Source organism: Alexandromys fortis, unplaced genomic scaffold, assembly GCF_014885135.2.
Source record: "Alexandromys fortis isolate MF-2015 unplaced genomic scaffold, M_Fortis_MF-2015_v1.1 scaffold_71, whole genome shotgun sequence".
NCBI lineage: Eukaryota > Metazoa > Chordata > Mammalia > Rodentia > Cricetidae > Alexandromys > Alexandromys fortis.
In genome coordinates, this window is record NW_026067954.1 from 5,140,054 (window position 1) to 5,156,691 (window position 16,638).

The 16,638-nt window shown below is 42.3% G+C and overlaps 1 protein-coding gene across 2 annotated transcripts; it reads right to left on the reverse strand.

Annotated features, from left to right (window-relative positions):
* Positions 1–1,596: 1,596 nt before the first annotated feature.
* Positions 1,597–13,830, reverse strand: Haus1 (HAUS augmin like complex subunit 1). 2 transcript variants are annotated; one of them, XM_050151701.1, is made up of 9 exons: positions 13,751–13,830; positions 12,955–13,129; positions 10,421–10,556; positions 8,591–8,725; positions 7,667–7,790; positions 7,255–7,320; positions 5,773–5,844; positions 4,376–4,423; positions 1,597–2,449 (listed from the first exon to the last, which is right to left on the reverse strand). In XM_050151701.1, the coding sequence occupies exons 1-9, from the start codon at positions 13,778–13,780 to the stop codon at positions 2,399–2,401; spliced, it is 837 nt and encodes a 278-aa protein (XP_050007658.1). In that variant the 5' UTR covers positions 13,781–13,830; the 3' UTR covers positions 1,597–2,398. The 2 variants fall into 2 exon arrangements, with proteins under 2 accessions (XP_050007658.1, XP_050007659.1); XM_050151702.1 differs by lacking the exon at positions 8,591–8,725.
* Positions 13,831–16,638: the final 2,808 nt, after the last annotated feature.

A 16,638-nucleotide genomic window follows, 5' to 3' on the forward strand; every position in this document is an offset into this window, starting at 1 on the left:
GGTCTTCTGGGGGAAGCATTGTCCATCCATTCAGAGCATCTCCATTAAAACATGTGTGTGTGTTTTTATACATATATTTATAAACACATACACACATACATATATTAAAACAGGCATGGTGATGTACACCTTTAATCTCGGCATGCAGGAGGCAGAAGCAGATGGATCTCTGTGAGTTCCAAACCAGCCTGGTCTACATAATAAGTGCCAAGACAGCCAGGACTACATTGTGAGACTGTCTCAAAATAACATGAATAACAAAACAAAAATGAATAAAAACACGTACTTTAAAATTAGTTTACAGAGTATGAAGCCCTAAGGCTTCTCCATCCATACTTAGTTTTGGATAACCCTACCATCCACTCCACTCAAACTCTTAATGCCAGAAATCCCTGTTTTCAGGTGTTCTACTAGCCCTACCTCCCTAAAAACCTCTCCCCTTCTCCCTCTCAGGGACCCTTTCTAGGTTCTTGACCTCTGCAGACACTCCTACTCAGACACACAAATCTAAAAATTTGAAGACAGGATCTGTATATGTGAGAGAGCACAAGGTATCTGTCTTTCTGGGCCTGAATTACCTCATTAAATATTAGCACTGCAAGCACCACACATTTCCTAAAACTCTCTTAGCATTGGATTCCTAGGCAGAGGAGATAAAAGTCTGGAGGCAGATGTCAAGGCAGCATGCTACAGAGACAAAGGCCATGCTAGGTCACTGAAACCCACCTTCCCTTGCTCGAAGTTTTTAATAGTCTTCACTGTTGTATCTTTGGAGTAAAGCATTTTCTCTTTTGCTTGAGCCAGGATCAGGACATAGCCTGGGTTGGTCTTTAACTCTCAGCCCTCCTGCTTTTACAGCACAGTGATTACAGGTATGTGCCACTACCCTCAGCCATTTACATTGAGTAGAGGTCATCATTCCTGTGACTTTTTTGTTCTCACTGTAACTTTTAAAAATCAAAATCAGTTAAACTAGATACTCTGAATTGTCTCCATGGCCTTTTCTTTTATGTGTTATTTCTCTGTATATATCTTGCTTAGAATTTTGTTCAGGTTTGGGGATGGCTCTACGGTCTCCTTGGATAGAGTAAACTATAGCCTAGAATTCCTTTTTGTTTGCAGTTAAGGCAGAGAGAGATAATCTGCTTGAGTTAAAGAGCAGATGGCAAGGCAGGCCCTTGACAGTATTACACATCTCCTCCCAGGTACTCAGGCAGGCACTGGTCAGGCACCATCTCATGTGGGGTGCTACCAATGTGCTTAGCATCCCAAATCAGGTTAGCTTTGGCTCGGGCCAGTATGGTTGAATTCTGCCGTCTGCCTGTGGCTCAACTGGTGCTGGACACTCTAAGAAAGCCTAGTTCATACATCTAGTAAAGCTTCCAATCTATCACTGAGAAAAGTCAGGTACTAAACAGGAACTTGGAGGCAGGAGCTGAAGCAAAGATCACAGAGAAATGCTTACTAGCTTGCTCAGGTTCCATTTTTATACCCAGCACCATGTGGCCAGGAGTGTCATGGCCCACAATGGGCAGAGTTTTCTCATAGCAATCACTAGTGATGAAAATGCCCTACAAATTTGCATACAGGCCAATCTGATGAAGGAATGACTCCAGTTTATTTCAAGTTGACAAAAACCAGCACAGACATGCACACCACACTGGGCTGGAGATTGAACAGAGCTTCAGGTATGCCAGGCAAGCATCCTATCGACTGAGTTACACTCCAGTCCAGTATCTTTTTATTTTTAAGTTTTTTATATTGGTCTTTGAGCCTTTTGATTATCCTAATAAAAGGCATGAAATATGAATTTAGCACCATAAGCTATGTCATTCCTCTTTCCAGCACTGGCTTAAAGGTCTAATTTTTTCCATAAACTAAACATATTAACATTTGGAGACTGGCCAGTGTGAGTTGCTCAGGAATGGAGGCAAAGCCCTAGAGAAGGAAGCAGGCAGATGTCCACTGACCTAGTCGGTGAGAACCTAAGGGGAATACTGAAGGATTCCTTTTTAAAATGTGAATGAGTATTTTGCCTGCATGTATGTCTGTGTGCCTGGTGCCTGCAGATGCCAGATGTCAGATTCCTAAAACTAGACTTATGGATGGTTTGAGTCACCATATGGGTGCTAAGAATCAAACCCAGGTCTTCTACAAGACCAACAAGTGCTCTAAACTGTTGAGCATCTCTCCAGCCCCTCCCCAATTTTTGAAAGATTCTTAACTGTCAGGTACACAGTAAATAACAGGTAACACAAAATGTTTTTCCTATAAAAACTGTATTCAGGCCAAAACATTTAAATGCATGACCAAAACCTGTTATTTTGTCAAGAAGGATATTGTTATGTCCTCTAAGAACAGTCATTTACTTCTTGGGAAAAGGATGTCTACTTGGCTGTCACAGTTCCATCATGTCTACTTTCTTTGTAAGTTCAGCTTCGATGGCATCCTAGAGAAAAGAAATAAGTCATAAATTATTAACATGATTAAAATAAGTAGAAAAGGAAAGCATTAAAACAAATTTTATTTATTTTTTGTAGTCCTAGAGACCAAATTGAGGAACTTACATAAATTAGTGAAGCCCTCTACTGCTGAGCTACATTGCCACCCTTGGTGTGTGCATGTGTGTGCCCATAAGTGTCTGCTACTAGTGAAGCCTTCTACTACTGAGCTACATTGCCATCCCTTGGTGTGTGTGGTGTGTGCGTGTGTGCACGTAAGTGTCTGCTACTAGTGAAGCCCTCTAGTGCTGAGCTACATTGCCAGCACATGTGCATGCATGTGTTAGGGTATATAGTTTTGAGAGTCTTGCTATGTAGCTTTAGCTAATGTCAAACTTGAAGTAATCCTCCTGCCTTGGCCTTCTGAGTACTGAAATTTTAAAAATACTATTGAGAATTTCAAATGTGCTTTTTAATATTCACTTGCTTTTATATCAACCCATCCTCTCCACTCCAATTGCCCTGCTGTGGAATATTAGTTGAAGATGTGTTACATTTGTTTATGCTATGGAACGTTTGTTTAATGACGCAAAGATGTGTTGTATTCTTTTAACTCTGTGACGCTGTGTCACTTTGCCTGTCTAAAACACCTGATTGGTCTAATAAAGAGCTGAACTGCCAATAGCTAGGCAGGAGAAAAAACAGGCAGGATTGGCAGGAAGAGAGAATAAATAGAAGGAGAAATCTAGGCTCGGAAAAGATAGAGGAGCGAGAAAAATAGAAGAGAAGGACAACGGGCCAGCAACCCAGTTACACAGGCAGCAATAAAATAAGAAAAAAAGGTACACAGAATAGAGAAAGATAAAAGCCCAGAGGCAAAAGATACACAGCTGGCTAGAAACAAGCTAAGCTAAGGCTACAATTTATAAGTAAGAATAAGTTTCAGTATGTTTATTTGGAAGCTGGGTGGTGGCAACCCCAAAACAGCTAAAGAGAAACAAGAACAATACCCCCCAGTTCTCAAACTCCTAAATGATTATAATGAACACCCCAAGGGAAGAGACCTTAGAAAGATGTAGTGGCACATGGGAAGACTTCTAGGTCTGTGCTCCACAGTGCTGCACACACACCTTTCATTCTCAGGGCTTTATCACTTCTCACTTGGCCTAAATAAACCAACCGCTCTCTGCAGTTTCTTCTCCCCACTCCAGTCTGCCTCATACGCTGGTTACAGAACTGCCATCCCAAAGCACTGGCCTCATCAAAAAGTACAACCTTGATTACTTTTTTGACTTAAAAAAAAAAAAAGAACAAAGTAAATAAGAAAAATGAATAAATAAAAGCAAAGAATTCAGCAACTGTCACCAGTCTCTTGCAGCTTCTAAGATCAAGTCTATATATAAGGCCCTTTACAATTTCTTTTTTATTTAATATTTATTTATTTATTTATTATGTATACAGTGTTCTGTCTGCATGTATACCTGCAGGGCAGAAGAGGGCACCAGATCTCATTATATGGATGGTTGTGTGCCACCATGTGGTTGCTGGGAAATGAACTCAGGACCTCTCGAAGAACAGCCAGAGCTCTTAACCGCTGAGCCATCTCTCCAGCCCCGAAATATTTATTTATTTTTATGTGCATTGATGTTTTGCCTGCATGAATGTCTGTGCAAGAGTTCCAGACTCCCTGGAACTGGAATTATAGACAGTTGTGAGCTGTCATGTGGGTGCTGGGAATTGAACCCTGTCCTCTGGAAGAGCAGCCATCTCTCCACCTCCCCTTTACAATTTCTATCACAAACCCTGTCTTGGGCTATGTATGCCCAAGCAGTTGAACCTCATCGCTTGACACAGCTTAGAAATCTTATTACCTCAATTTAATAATTGCTAATTAAAAAGGGGGAAATGAAGGAAGGAAAATGGGAACTACTTACTAATTCTCTCTTTGCCTCTTCAATTTTCACTTGAGCAAGAGATGGATTCTTAAAAAGGAAAACAAAACAAGGAAAGGTCTGATGAGAAGTTTCACACGGGCTCTGCTGGATGCTGTTGGCACTATTTTGGGAAGCTCTAACCTTCAAGAAGAAGAGGTCACTATGGGCGAGGTTTTTCAAGACAGGGTTTCTCCACTGTCCTGGAGAAGCCCTAACTGTCCTGGAACTTGCTTTATACACCAGACTGGCCTTGAATTCTCAGGGATTTCCCCTGCCTTTCCCTCCCAAGTGCTGGGATTAAAGACATGTGACTCCACTACCCAGTCCTATAGGAGCCATTTTCTTTCAATTAATTAATTAGTTAGTTTGTTTGTTTATTGGTTTTTTAGAGACAGGGTTTCTCTGTGTAGCTTTTTGGAGCCTGTCCTGGAACTTGCTCTGTAGACCAGGTTAGTCTTGAACTCACATGGATCTGCCTGCCTCTGCCTCCTGAGTGATGGGATTAAAGGTATATGCTACCAACTCTCAGCTTATGGAGGCACTTTCTCAATTGAGGTTACCTCCTTTTAGATAACTCTAGTGTGTGTCAAACTGACATCAAACTATCTAGCACAAGACTGGTTCCTGGTTTCTGGATTGTTCCCTACTTCCAGGTCTGCCATGTTATACTGACCTGTTCCACCTGCCTTTCCCACCACTATGGCTAAAACTATGAAAATGTGAGTTTTGCTACTAAATGAGTCTTTGCTCCCTTAAGTTGTTTCTGTGAGGGATCATGGTCACAGTGATACAAACAAATACAGAAAGGAAAGTCACTTCACAACACAATCCCTTCAAAAGGCAAGGAAAGTTAGCGAGGGTACCCAGCACTCAGACAATACTGAAATTTACCAATAACAATGTATGTGTGTATTGGGGGGGGGGGGATGTTAAGTCAGGATCTTGGCGGGAAAGATGGTTCACTAAGTAATGGCACTTGCGCCAAACCTGGGGATGAGTGAAATCCTTAGTAAGAGAAGCAGCTCTGGCCTCCACGCGTACTGTGACACCCCCCCCCCAAAAGTAAATGTAACAAGACAGAGCCCAAAGTGGCCTTGAATTCAAGACCTCAGCCTCTCAAGTGCCGTGGTCAGAGATATGGTTCACCATGCCAAGCACACCACTGTCTTTGTTTTGTTATTAAGATATATTTTATTCTGTGGCCAAAGCTATCTTAGAACTCACAGTGATCCTCTGCCTCAGCCTCCAAGTGTTCAGATTACTAGTGTGAGTCACCATTCTCAGTTCTGCCATTGATTTTACACCCTTGGAACACAAGCCCACTATGCGCTGATCTCTTAGTGTCTTTAGAGAAGGTTTGAAGATGAGACTCTAAGAAAACCCCTAGTAACAATTACCGGCATTAAATCTAAATAGGACTCCAATTTCTTCTTCAGGGGTAAAGTCTGCTGTTTTAGTTCCATGAGTTTCTGGAAATGAAAAGAGAAATATCCACAAAACAACTAAACAGTGCTCATTTCTGAACTAAAATGCAATAAAGCATTACTATGTAGGGATCTCATTAAGATAGACTCTTGGCTTCCTCAAGGTTGGTAAGCAATCTACCACTGAACTACACTGTCCAATCCACAGGTATTTTAAATCAAAGAACCTCAAACAGATCAGCTCATTTCTAATAGAAACAATACTTTTCCAAATGTTTAGAATAAATTATATTCCTACTTACACAGTATAGGACTACAGAGGCTAACAATATGGTTCAGGGGTAAAGCCTGGAGAGCTAAGGTTTTTCTATTTTCTTTTAATTGTATTTTATTTTATGGTATAAGGTTTTTGTTTTGTAACCTTTTTTATGTGCTCCTAGAGGTAAGAATAATATACTGAATCCCCTGGAACTAGAGTCACAGGTGGTTGTGAGCCACCGTGTGGGTGCTAGGAGACAACCTGGGTCCTCAGCAAGAGCACAATAGTCTTAACCACTGAGCCATCCCTCCAGCCCGTTTCATTTTTTACGTTCATTTTCTGTGTATGAGTGTTATGCCTACATATATGACTGTGAGTCATATGTATTCTTGGTGTCCACAGAAGCAGGTGTCAGGTCCCCTGCAAGTGGAGTTACAGACAGTTGTGAGCCACCAGGTTGGTGCTTTCTACAAGAGCAGTCAGTGCTCTTTATGGCTGGGTATCTCTCTAGCCCCTGATAAACTAAGTTGGATCCCAGGACCAATGTGGGAAAAAGAAATCAAACTCCTCTAAATTGCATGTGCTGTGTGGAAGTTGGAGGTTGACACTGGGTGTCTTCTCAGTCACTCAACACCTTATTTTTCGAGACAATGTCCTTCACTAGATGTGAAGCTCACTGATAGGCTAGACTACCTGGCCCAGGAGTAACCAAGCTCATTATGTTACCTGTGACCCCTTACCTACACTCAGACGTGTGCCAAGTATAAGGGCTTCAATGTCTGACTTGAAGTTGAAGCTGCTGCTCAGTAGTTATGTAAACTCGGGCAAAATTACAGATCCTTTCTGTAATTCCCTCATCTACATAAAGGGACTGATAACACGGAAACTGCCTGTCTTTAGCCCCTCACTCCCCAGTGCTGGGTTTACATGTGCAGCCACACCCAGCTTTTACATGGGTGCTGGGGACCCCAAACTCAGGTAAGCACTTTCCCAACACTCAGCCATCTCCCTCACCCTGGGACCTGCATCTTCCTTCTGCTGTCCACTGAAGAACACAGTAGAGGGCCCTCAGGTCTTAGACTTTTTAGCCTTTAGAATCACGAACAAAATAAACTTCTATTTTAACTGCTCATAAGTGATCCAGTCTGGAATATTCTGTGACAGCAGCAAAGGACAGACTGAGACAGGAGGCTTACCTCTGAAAGTGCCACTAGTGACCGATGGGACAGAGACATATCCATGCCTCTGGCTAAGAGCTGCTCCTGCAATGTGAGAAAAAAAGAGTTCAGCTGAAAAATCCATTTGAAAGAAACTATCATGAAAATGTTTTCAACAAGCAATAAAGAATGCTTCGGATGACAAATTAAAAAGCACACATGCACCTAAGCTAGTTTGTGTGACTTGTGAATCCTTTCTGCACTGGGACATGGTGAGAAGATGGGTGCCGGGTGGAAGCGTTTAAATGCCTGACTTTGAACCTGGAGCTGCTCACAGTTATAGACGTGGGCAAGTTACAGACTTCCCTATAGTTCTGTCATCTACAGATACTACTTCCTACTGGAGGACCGCGGTCTGAGAGGCTAGCTGGATACAGCGCTTCATACACACCTGTGCAGTTTTGATTCCAAACCTGAACTCCGCTGCTTTTGCTTTCAGGAAGTCCATGTTCTCAAGACGACTGTTGACTTTGGTCCTCTCTGCAGACAGATGCAGCTCTGCCTTCCTGAGATCTCTTCCAAAAGTAAATTAAAGCATTTTTTTTTCCCAGTAAACAATTATTTTAAAAAACAAGAAAATCAACTCCCTCTTTAGGGATTTAACTCTGGCTTAGTCAATATAGATAATCTACTTGGCAGCTGTTCCACCACAAGTTAACATCCCAGACTACAATGCATTCTTTAGGGCATTTACCCCTCCACGTTGCCAGTGTGGGACTTTTCTGAATATAGAAACATTAACATTAATCTATAACAATTATTCTTGGAACAACTAAACACATTATTTAAAAAAAATGGTTTCATATATCCTAAGCCAATTTGAAATACAGAATTCCAAGACCTCTCTACTCTATGTGACATGACACAGTGCCTACTACATACATCTTATTTGCTGAATATATTTGTATGTGACCAAATTACTCTGCCTTTACATAAATGCTAACCACCAGCTCCAATCTCTGGGCCAGTAAGAATCTAAAGGCTCACAGCACCAAAGAGGGACATTAGAGCTACAGAAAAAACATACCAAACATTGTCTTTAAATTATACGATAGTTTGTGAGTATAAAAATTTGAAAATTATAAAACTACACATTTTTAATAAAGCAAAAATAAGTATATGGGTAATAAACTGTATAAAGTAAAATATGAAAATCTGTACCTAAGCCCCTCCTGAATGGTTCAGGCAGCCATGGACTTAAGTGGCTCCTGCTTCAGCTTCCAGTAGCTGGGATTACAGTCCTGTATCATCATTGTCTGGTTTGACAATGTCCTACTAATGCTTTATAATTGAAAAGGTCAACATTTTAACTCACTCTCGTAGACATTTTTCTAACACTAATGTTGCAGTCAGATTTTTTCCAAGTTTTCCCAATTCAAGATTAATTTCTTCACTTTTGGATTTGGTATGAAAAAGGTCAGAAGTCAAATCGTTCACTGTAGGAATAAAACTGAAAGAGGAACTTGGTTACACAGACGAGCTAAGGATAAGCACTGCTAAAAATGATCTCTCTGGAGTTTATGTAATCACACTGCTCCATCCATTATACAACTGACACATGCTGTTCCCATTGCCTGAAATGCCCATCAGCAGCAAAACTCCCCTTTTCCCTAGGTAGGCTGAGTGTGGCGGTACACACCTTTATTCCCAGGGCTGGGAGGCAGAGGCAGGCAGATCTCTGAGAGTTCAAGAACCCCCTGGTCTGTAGAGTAAGTTCCAGGCTAATCAGGGATACATAATGAGACCACGTTTTAACAAAATAAAAACAAAACCAACAAACAAAAACCCTAAGAAAAAACCCAAAAACCTCTCAAGTAAGATTTACCCATCCTAAATTACTGTCCTTTGTCTGTGCTTGCCAGGGATAGCATCCTTAGTCTTAGTACATGAGTCTAACTCATGTACAGAGCAGCTGTTACAGGGTGGCAGAATTCTCTCCACTGTTCTCTCTCATTTGACTAAGAAACTGTTTTTGAAGGTCCTGTCTAGCTCTCGATTCATCTCTGTTTCCCTAGTATTAACACCTACACAGTTGTGTTTGGCATTGGAAGAATTGATTTGGTGTACAGCACTGCTATGTAGTCTACATGCTTTTACACTTACAACACCACCCTTTAAGCATTATAGAAAGCCAAACCTTTCCACTGGCAGTTAAGCACAACACACTTCTGTGTACTTGGGTGGTATGGTAAGCTGCGGTAGTAGTCCTAGCTAACAAATGGCCATCAACAGCAATCATACGCCTTTGGAGTCAGATTTGCTGAGTCCCAACTCTTCAGATTCCTCTGAGAACGGTGGAAGAAGTAGATCATTATATAGGTGAAAGGTCTATCTCAAACAATGAGGGTCTTTAGCAAGGTGGTGATTATACATGCCTTAAACCCAGCACTCAGGAGGCAGAGGCAGGTGAATCTCCGTAAATTCAAGGCCAGCCTGATCTACAGGGTGAGTTCCAGGACAACCATGGCTACACAGTGAAACCCTGTCTGATTTAATGTTGTATATGACCAAAACATGTTCATCCAGGTCATTTAACCTACTACTGTTCTACTTGTTTGGTGGTAGGGGTGTCCTCACATAATATACACTGGTCTCAAACTCCCTAAGTGGCTGATGATGACCTTGACTTTCTGACCTTCCTGCCTCCAGCTCCTGGGTGCTGGACTTATCCAGGGTTATGCCCAAATAATAAACTAACAGTCTACAGCTGTCCTAGTTTGTTCATTAGTGCTGAGATCAACACCAAGACCAAAGCAGCACAGAAGAGGGTTTATTTTAGCTTACACTTACAGATACAACACTTAGAGAAGTCTCAGGGCAGGAACTCAAGCAAAAGCAACAGAGGAACACTGCTTACTGGCTCCATCTCTCTGTCTTCTGCTCGGCTATCCTTCTTATGTAGTCCAGTGCCACCCACCCCTGGTACTGTTGTGCTAACTAGACCTCAGCGCACGAAAACCAACAACAAAACACCCTACCCAAACCAATCAACAAATTTAACAAACAAAAAAATCACCTCAGCACTTTTACATTTATTGTTAATTTTCTATGCAGAATTATAGTGAGAACCAAAAAACTCCTAAAATCAAGGCCTTACAGTATATTCTCCTGTGCGAACACAGACCAAAACCATTACAATATTTACCTTGCTAGTGAAGTATCTTTTGTCTCCAAGGCTACTGCACTGTCAACCAATGCATTTAGAAACCTGGAGCCAGTGTTAGACAGAGTGGCAGGGGAGAAATTCACACTCTCCATGAGAAAGTCCTGAAGATGTTTGGCTGAAATGAAAAAAGAATTTTATGGTGTCTCAGATGTTTTGTCTTTCTTGTTTTTTAAACTTTTATCATAGTTTGTTTTTTTTTTTTAAAGATTTATGTGAGCCAGGCATGGTGTTGAAAGCCTTTAATCTCAAACTCCAGAGGCAGTGCCACCCAGAATCAACCAAAACTAAAACAGGACACCTCTGATTTCAAGGCTAACCTGATCTACATGGAGAGTTCCAAGAGAGCCAGGGCTACACAAAGAAACCCTACCTCAAAAAATTATTATTATTATTATTTTATTTTTAATTATGATATGTGTGTCTGTGCACTTTGAGCACAGGTAGAGTTGTGAAGTGTCCAGTGGGTTGTGTTGGGAACCAACTTGTTCAATCCTCAGGACCCACACAGTGGAACACAGAACTGACTCTCTGACTTCCACGTGCTCATGTACCCATGCCTCAAAAGCAGTAAGTGAAATTTAAAAAGAAAGAAAGAAAGAAAACAGGGGATCACTATGTAGACCTGGAATTCACAATGTAAACCATAACAGCCTTGAACTCAAGAGATCTGCCTGCTCCTGTCTCCTGAATGCTAAGACTAAAGAAGAAAGCCATCCTATCCATAAAATAAGTGTAATTTAGCTGGATAGTGGTGGTGCAACCCTTTAATCCCAGCACTGGGGAGGCAGAGGCAGATGGATCTCTGTGAGTTTGAGGCCAGCCTGGTCTACAAAATAGTTTCCAGGACAGCTAGGGCTCTTACACAGAGAAACCTTGTCTCAAAACACTTAAATCCCCGAAAATCCAATTTCAAAAGACCATATTATGAGAATCCAAATAAAGGAGTAAACATGGAAGTTTTGCACACCAAACTTTCTGTGCTATTTTAAAAGACTATTGGGCTGGGATTAAAGGCCCAGCACTTTTAATCCCAGCACTGGGGAGGCAGAGGCAGGCAGATCTCTGTGAGTCCAAGGCCAGCCTGGTCTACAAGAGCTAGTTCCAGGACAGGCACCAAAGCTACAGAGAAACCTTGTCTCAAAAAACAAACAAACAACAACAACAACAAAAAGACTATTGGAAAAAGTATATATGCGTTAGAATTAAATATAACTGCACTATATTCAAAACTTCATATAGTGTTTGGAGAGATGTTCAGTTTGTTGTTGTGGTTGCTGTTGTTAGTTCTGAGACGGGATCTCTCTATGTAGCCCTGGTTGTCCTGGAACTCTCTATCTAGACCAGGCTATACTCGAGGCCCCCCTGCCTCAGCCTCCCAAGTGCTGGGATCACTCAGCTAGAGAACTTGCTCTTGCATAGGATCTAGATGCAGTTCCCAGGACCCACACGGTGGCTTACAATCACACTAGCTCCAGTTCCTGGGGATCCAACACCCACTTCAAACCTCTACAAATACCAGGCATGCACGGAGTGTACATAAATCCATGCAGACAAAACACTTTTACACATAAAATCTTTTTTTTTTTCCCCCAAAAATATATATAACAAATGTCCCGTACTTGGTTAAACATACGGCAAACAGATCTCACTTCCTCTGTTTGGTGCACTGTCATCCTCAAAACTTTTTGTTTAAGTAGAATGAGCATAAATTTATTAAGAAAAAGTAATAAAGAACCCTAGCGTGAGAGGAGTTCCAAAGAAGGGATGTCCCAGAAAGACTTTTGTCCTTCCCTTTGGCTTTGTACCCTGTTCTCACTGTCAACACCAACAAAAAGAGGGGAAGAAAAAGACTGTCTTTTGAGAGTCTTGCCATGTGATCCAAGCTGACACTGCGTTCCCTTCGATTCTCATGCCGCACCTTCTGAATGCTGGGATTACAAGCTTTCACCATCACGTCTGTCTCCGCAGGAATTTTTTTTTTTTTCGAGACAGGGTTTCTCTATGGTTTTGGGATTTAAAGCAAGTTCCTGATCCACAGCCCCTGGTGATTTGTCCAAGTCTCACACTTCAGGGCTGCTGCCTCTAGTGTCTGCGAAGCTCCCGAAAGGGAGAAAACTACAAGCATCTTTCTTGTTAGGCTAATGCGCTTTTGTTCTGGTTTTTGAGAAAGGCTCTTACTAAGCAGCCTAGGCTGACCTTGAACTCACAGATATCCTTCCCGCCTCTGACTCCAAAGTGTTGGGGTTAAAGCCGTTCTCCCACCAACCCCCACCCCAGAAAATTTAATTCTCTTTTAGGATTCACTGTTTTACTAGCAGAGTATCAATAAAACACACTATAGTAAATTCCTAATTTGGAAGTTACTATAATGGAGCAGAAGTCAATTGCTCAAAATAATAACGGTGAAGAAAAAAAAAATAATAATAACGGTGATAATCAATCCAAGTATCCTATCCTAATCGTGCAAATCTAGTTAACGATACGACCTCTTTCAGAACTCGGCATTAACTCACCTTCTGACTCATACTCATTTGCTTTCTGTTTTAAATCCTCTATTACCAGGCAGATGTCCCTGTCCCGGACCCTGTTGCGTTCTGAAAGGTGATACAAAATTTCTGTCGTCCGTGGATTCACCTCATACTGTGGAATGGGATGGTCTCCGAATATCTTTTTCAACCATGCCGCAACCTAACCACGAAAAGGTAAGCCTTGTTATAATGGCACAACAGAATCCGACAAAGCAGGGCTCCGCAGCCAACTCAACGTTTTGTGTGGCTATTCCGGGGTCCTGACTTGTCAACAAGGGAAAAGTCGAAATGACCAAGGACCCCTCACTCTTTGCCAACGCTGCAAACGCAGCACCAGGCAAAACAAAAACAAAAACCACCACCACCACCAAATCGAAACAAAAACCCACAACTGCCAGATCTTAAAGAGTGTGAAGTAAGATCCGTGCCGGTCTGAAAAGCAAGGGGTCCCCAACACATCCTAAACCCCCCAGTGCCAGGCGGCTCCAGGAGTTGGACTGAGGCTCGGGTGTTTGAATTCCAGGCTGAAGCAACAGAGGCTGGGCTGCAAGGCGGGTTTGCCTCGGGAGTCCCACTCCAGCCTTAAGTGAGGGGCTGACACAGGAAAAGGAGGGTATGGCCTCCGGGGGGGGGGGGGACACCCAGCCTGCAAGGGGCCTCAGGGCTCGCGGGGGCACCGTGCGATCGGGACAGAAACTACAGTGCGGCGAGCAAGGAGCCCGGCCGACTCAAGGCCCCGGGAGGGTTAGGCAGGTTCCCCCGACCCAGCTCCGGATGTCACCTGCGATTCTCTCTCCTCCGGCGCCGCCATGGCCACCTCTCCCGCCACCTCACTCTCAAAACCTCGCGGGGAACGCCCCAGGCCCCACCCCCTAACCGTTGTGTCCGCCCCCTCAGGCCCGGGAATTCTGGGAGTTGTGGTTTTTACCCATTCCAGTACCACGAACGCCTCAGGGCCTAGTCTGATGGAAGGTTTCGCAGACTTTGCTGCATTCTTGAATCTGAGCCCACTATGTCATAATCATAAAAATTAGAAGAGCTGCTAAAGGCAAGTTTTTTTTCCTTATATTTACCTCTTCAATCAAATTGTCTTTAAAATATCTGTAACTTCCAGTTTTTAGTCTGCAGATGGTATTGCTCCCATACTGATTGCATAAATTATTTTTGAATATGGTGGCACTTGCATATAATCCCAGAACTAAGACATTACATAGTGATATGGCAAGCTCCATGTCAGCCTGAGCTATGGCGTGAGACTGTCTCAAACAAACAAACAAACATACTCAAAAGGGTTGAACTTCATGACTGGGAGTTGGTAGAGTGCTTACCCGACATGCGGGTTGGGTCTCCAGCAGATCCTTTACTGTATATGGTAGTATACACTTGTAATTCTGGCACCTAGAAGGTCGAGGAAAGGTGATGGGAAATGTAAAACCATCTTCAACTACATAGCAAAGTCAAGGCCAACCCCGCTTATATGATGAAACCTGTCTTAGTTAGGTTTTTTTCTTTTTTCTTTCTTTTTCTTTTCTTTTCTTTTTCTTCTGTGAAGAGACAGCATGACCACTGCAACTATTATAAAGAAAACCTTTCATTGGAGTGGCTTGCTCACAGTTTCAGAGGTTTAGTCCTTTATCTTCATGATGGGGACCACAGTGGCATGCAGGCAGAAGTGCTGGGGTCAAGAATGCTACATCTTGAAGTCCTGAAGGCAACAGGAAGTCAACTGATAGTCATACTTAGGGAAGCTTGAGCAAAAGAGACTTCAAAGCCCACCCCCACAGTGACACATTTCCTCCAACAAGGCCACACCTCTTAATAGAGTCACTCCTTTTGGGGATCATTTTTTTTCAAACCACCACAAAAACCCATCTCAAAAAACCAAAACCAAATTAATTTTTTATTATACACTGGCATAGGAGCTGCAGCTATCTTCATATTAGTTTCTGCTATCAAGGATCTAAATGTCCTTAAGATTTATTTATTTATTTATTTATTTATTTATTTATTTATTTGAGCTTTTATGCTTTTATTACGTTTCAAATTTTGTTTGGTTTGGGGGATTTGCTGGTAGGGTGTCAAAGCACAACTTTCAGGAACAGATAGATTCTTGTTGTGGGATACAACTGCACACTGAGAGGATGTGCTGCTCTCTTTGATAATTAAAGGCAGATTGTCCAATGGTGAGGCAGGATTTGAGGATGGGGAAGATGCAGCATGACGGGGGCATAGATGAGGTAAGGGGGCCTCAGGGCAGCACATAGATGATTAGATGTGGGTTCATTTAGAGACACACATGGGTCTAATCTACATGGGAAGTAGAAAAAGACAAGATCTCCTGAGTAGATTGGAAGCATGGGGACCATGGGAGAGGGGAGACGGGGAGGGGAGAGGAAATGGATTCATATAAGTTATAGGCGCTGGCTGGAGACCAGCCTACACTATCAGCTGAGCATCCATAATTAATAAGAAATCTCTGTGTGATTATTTGGAAAGGACTGCTGAGACACAGAGAAGATCAAACTTGGGATCGAGGTTTGAAAGCAAGCACCTTTACCTACTGGGCCATCTCCATAGCCCTTTTTATTTATTTATGCTTGATTTGAGGCTTTCTCATGTGGCTAAACTGGCCCGAACTTGCCATGCACCGGAGAACGACTTTGAATTCCTCATATTTCCCCACGCAGATTTCTTCTGTGTTTCACTCTGCAGTCAAGGGTGACCTTCTACTTTTGGTCCCTTACATCCAGCTCCCAAGTGTGGAGATTACAGTGTTTGCACCGCAGGAGGCTGTTGTATAGGACCCCAGTTCTGTTCTCAGCACCCACACTAGGTGTTTCAAATACACCTGTAACTCTAGTTCCAAAGGATCTGATGCTTGTTCTGGCCTCTGAAGGCACTTTGCAAGCATGTAATACACATACTTAAACTCTTTCACACACAAATATACACAAAATAAAAAAAAAAAACCAAACTCTTAAGATGGGTGTGGTGGCACATGACTTTATTCCTAGCTCCTGGAAGGCAGAGACAGGTGGGCTCTCTGTAAGCTCGAAGATAGTCCGTTTTACATAGTACGTTCCAAGACAGGCAGGTGTATAAAGAGAGATCCTGTCTCCAAAAAACAAACAAACAAAACCAAAACAACAATAACATTAATAAAATAAATCTTTAAAAACCCTGTGAGTAAAATATGCTGCTCTCCAATTTCATAGAGCAAAGCCTGCTACACCGCAAGCAGGTTGGCTACATTGAGATTTGTTCTTAGCCCCTTTACTGATTGGATGATTAATCGATTGACAAGATCTTGCTGTGTCCAGGCTGATCTAGAATTTGTTAATCTTCATCCTTTAACTTTCCCAACAGGGATTACAGGGCCGAGTCATCAGGCCCATCTTCCCTGAAAAGGTTCTTTTAGATTGAACCTTAAAATATTTCAAACCCACTATAGATTTGGGTGTTTGGGTTGGAAAAATGGAGCAAAGGTTAAGAGCACAAACTGCTGCCCTTCTAGAGGACCAGGTTTGACTCCTAGCACCTCCATAGTCACTCCAGTATCTTACAGTCTCTTCTGGCCTGTGAGGTCACAGGAACACATGGTGCACACACACACACATGCAAACAAAATATTCATATGCATAATAAAATAAAACATTTTAATTAAAAAAT

What these genes read in the sequence shown, in the direction of transcription:
- Haus1 (XM_050151701.1), bottom strand. Translation starts at nt 13,780, where the DNA reads ATGGCGGCGCCGGAGGAGAGAGAATCGCAG. An exon ending in CGGAGGAGAGAGAATCGCAG is followed by an intron (nt 13,130 to 13,750) that starts GTGACATCCGGA and finishes TTTCGTGGTTAG; the next exon opens with GTTGCGGCATGGTTGAAAAA. An exon ending in TTAGAAAAATGTCTACGAGA is followed by an intron (nt 7,791 to 8,590) that starts GTGAGTTAAAAT and finishes TACTTTTGGAAG; the next exon opens with AGATCTCAGGAAGGCAGAGC.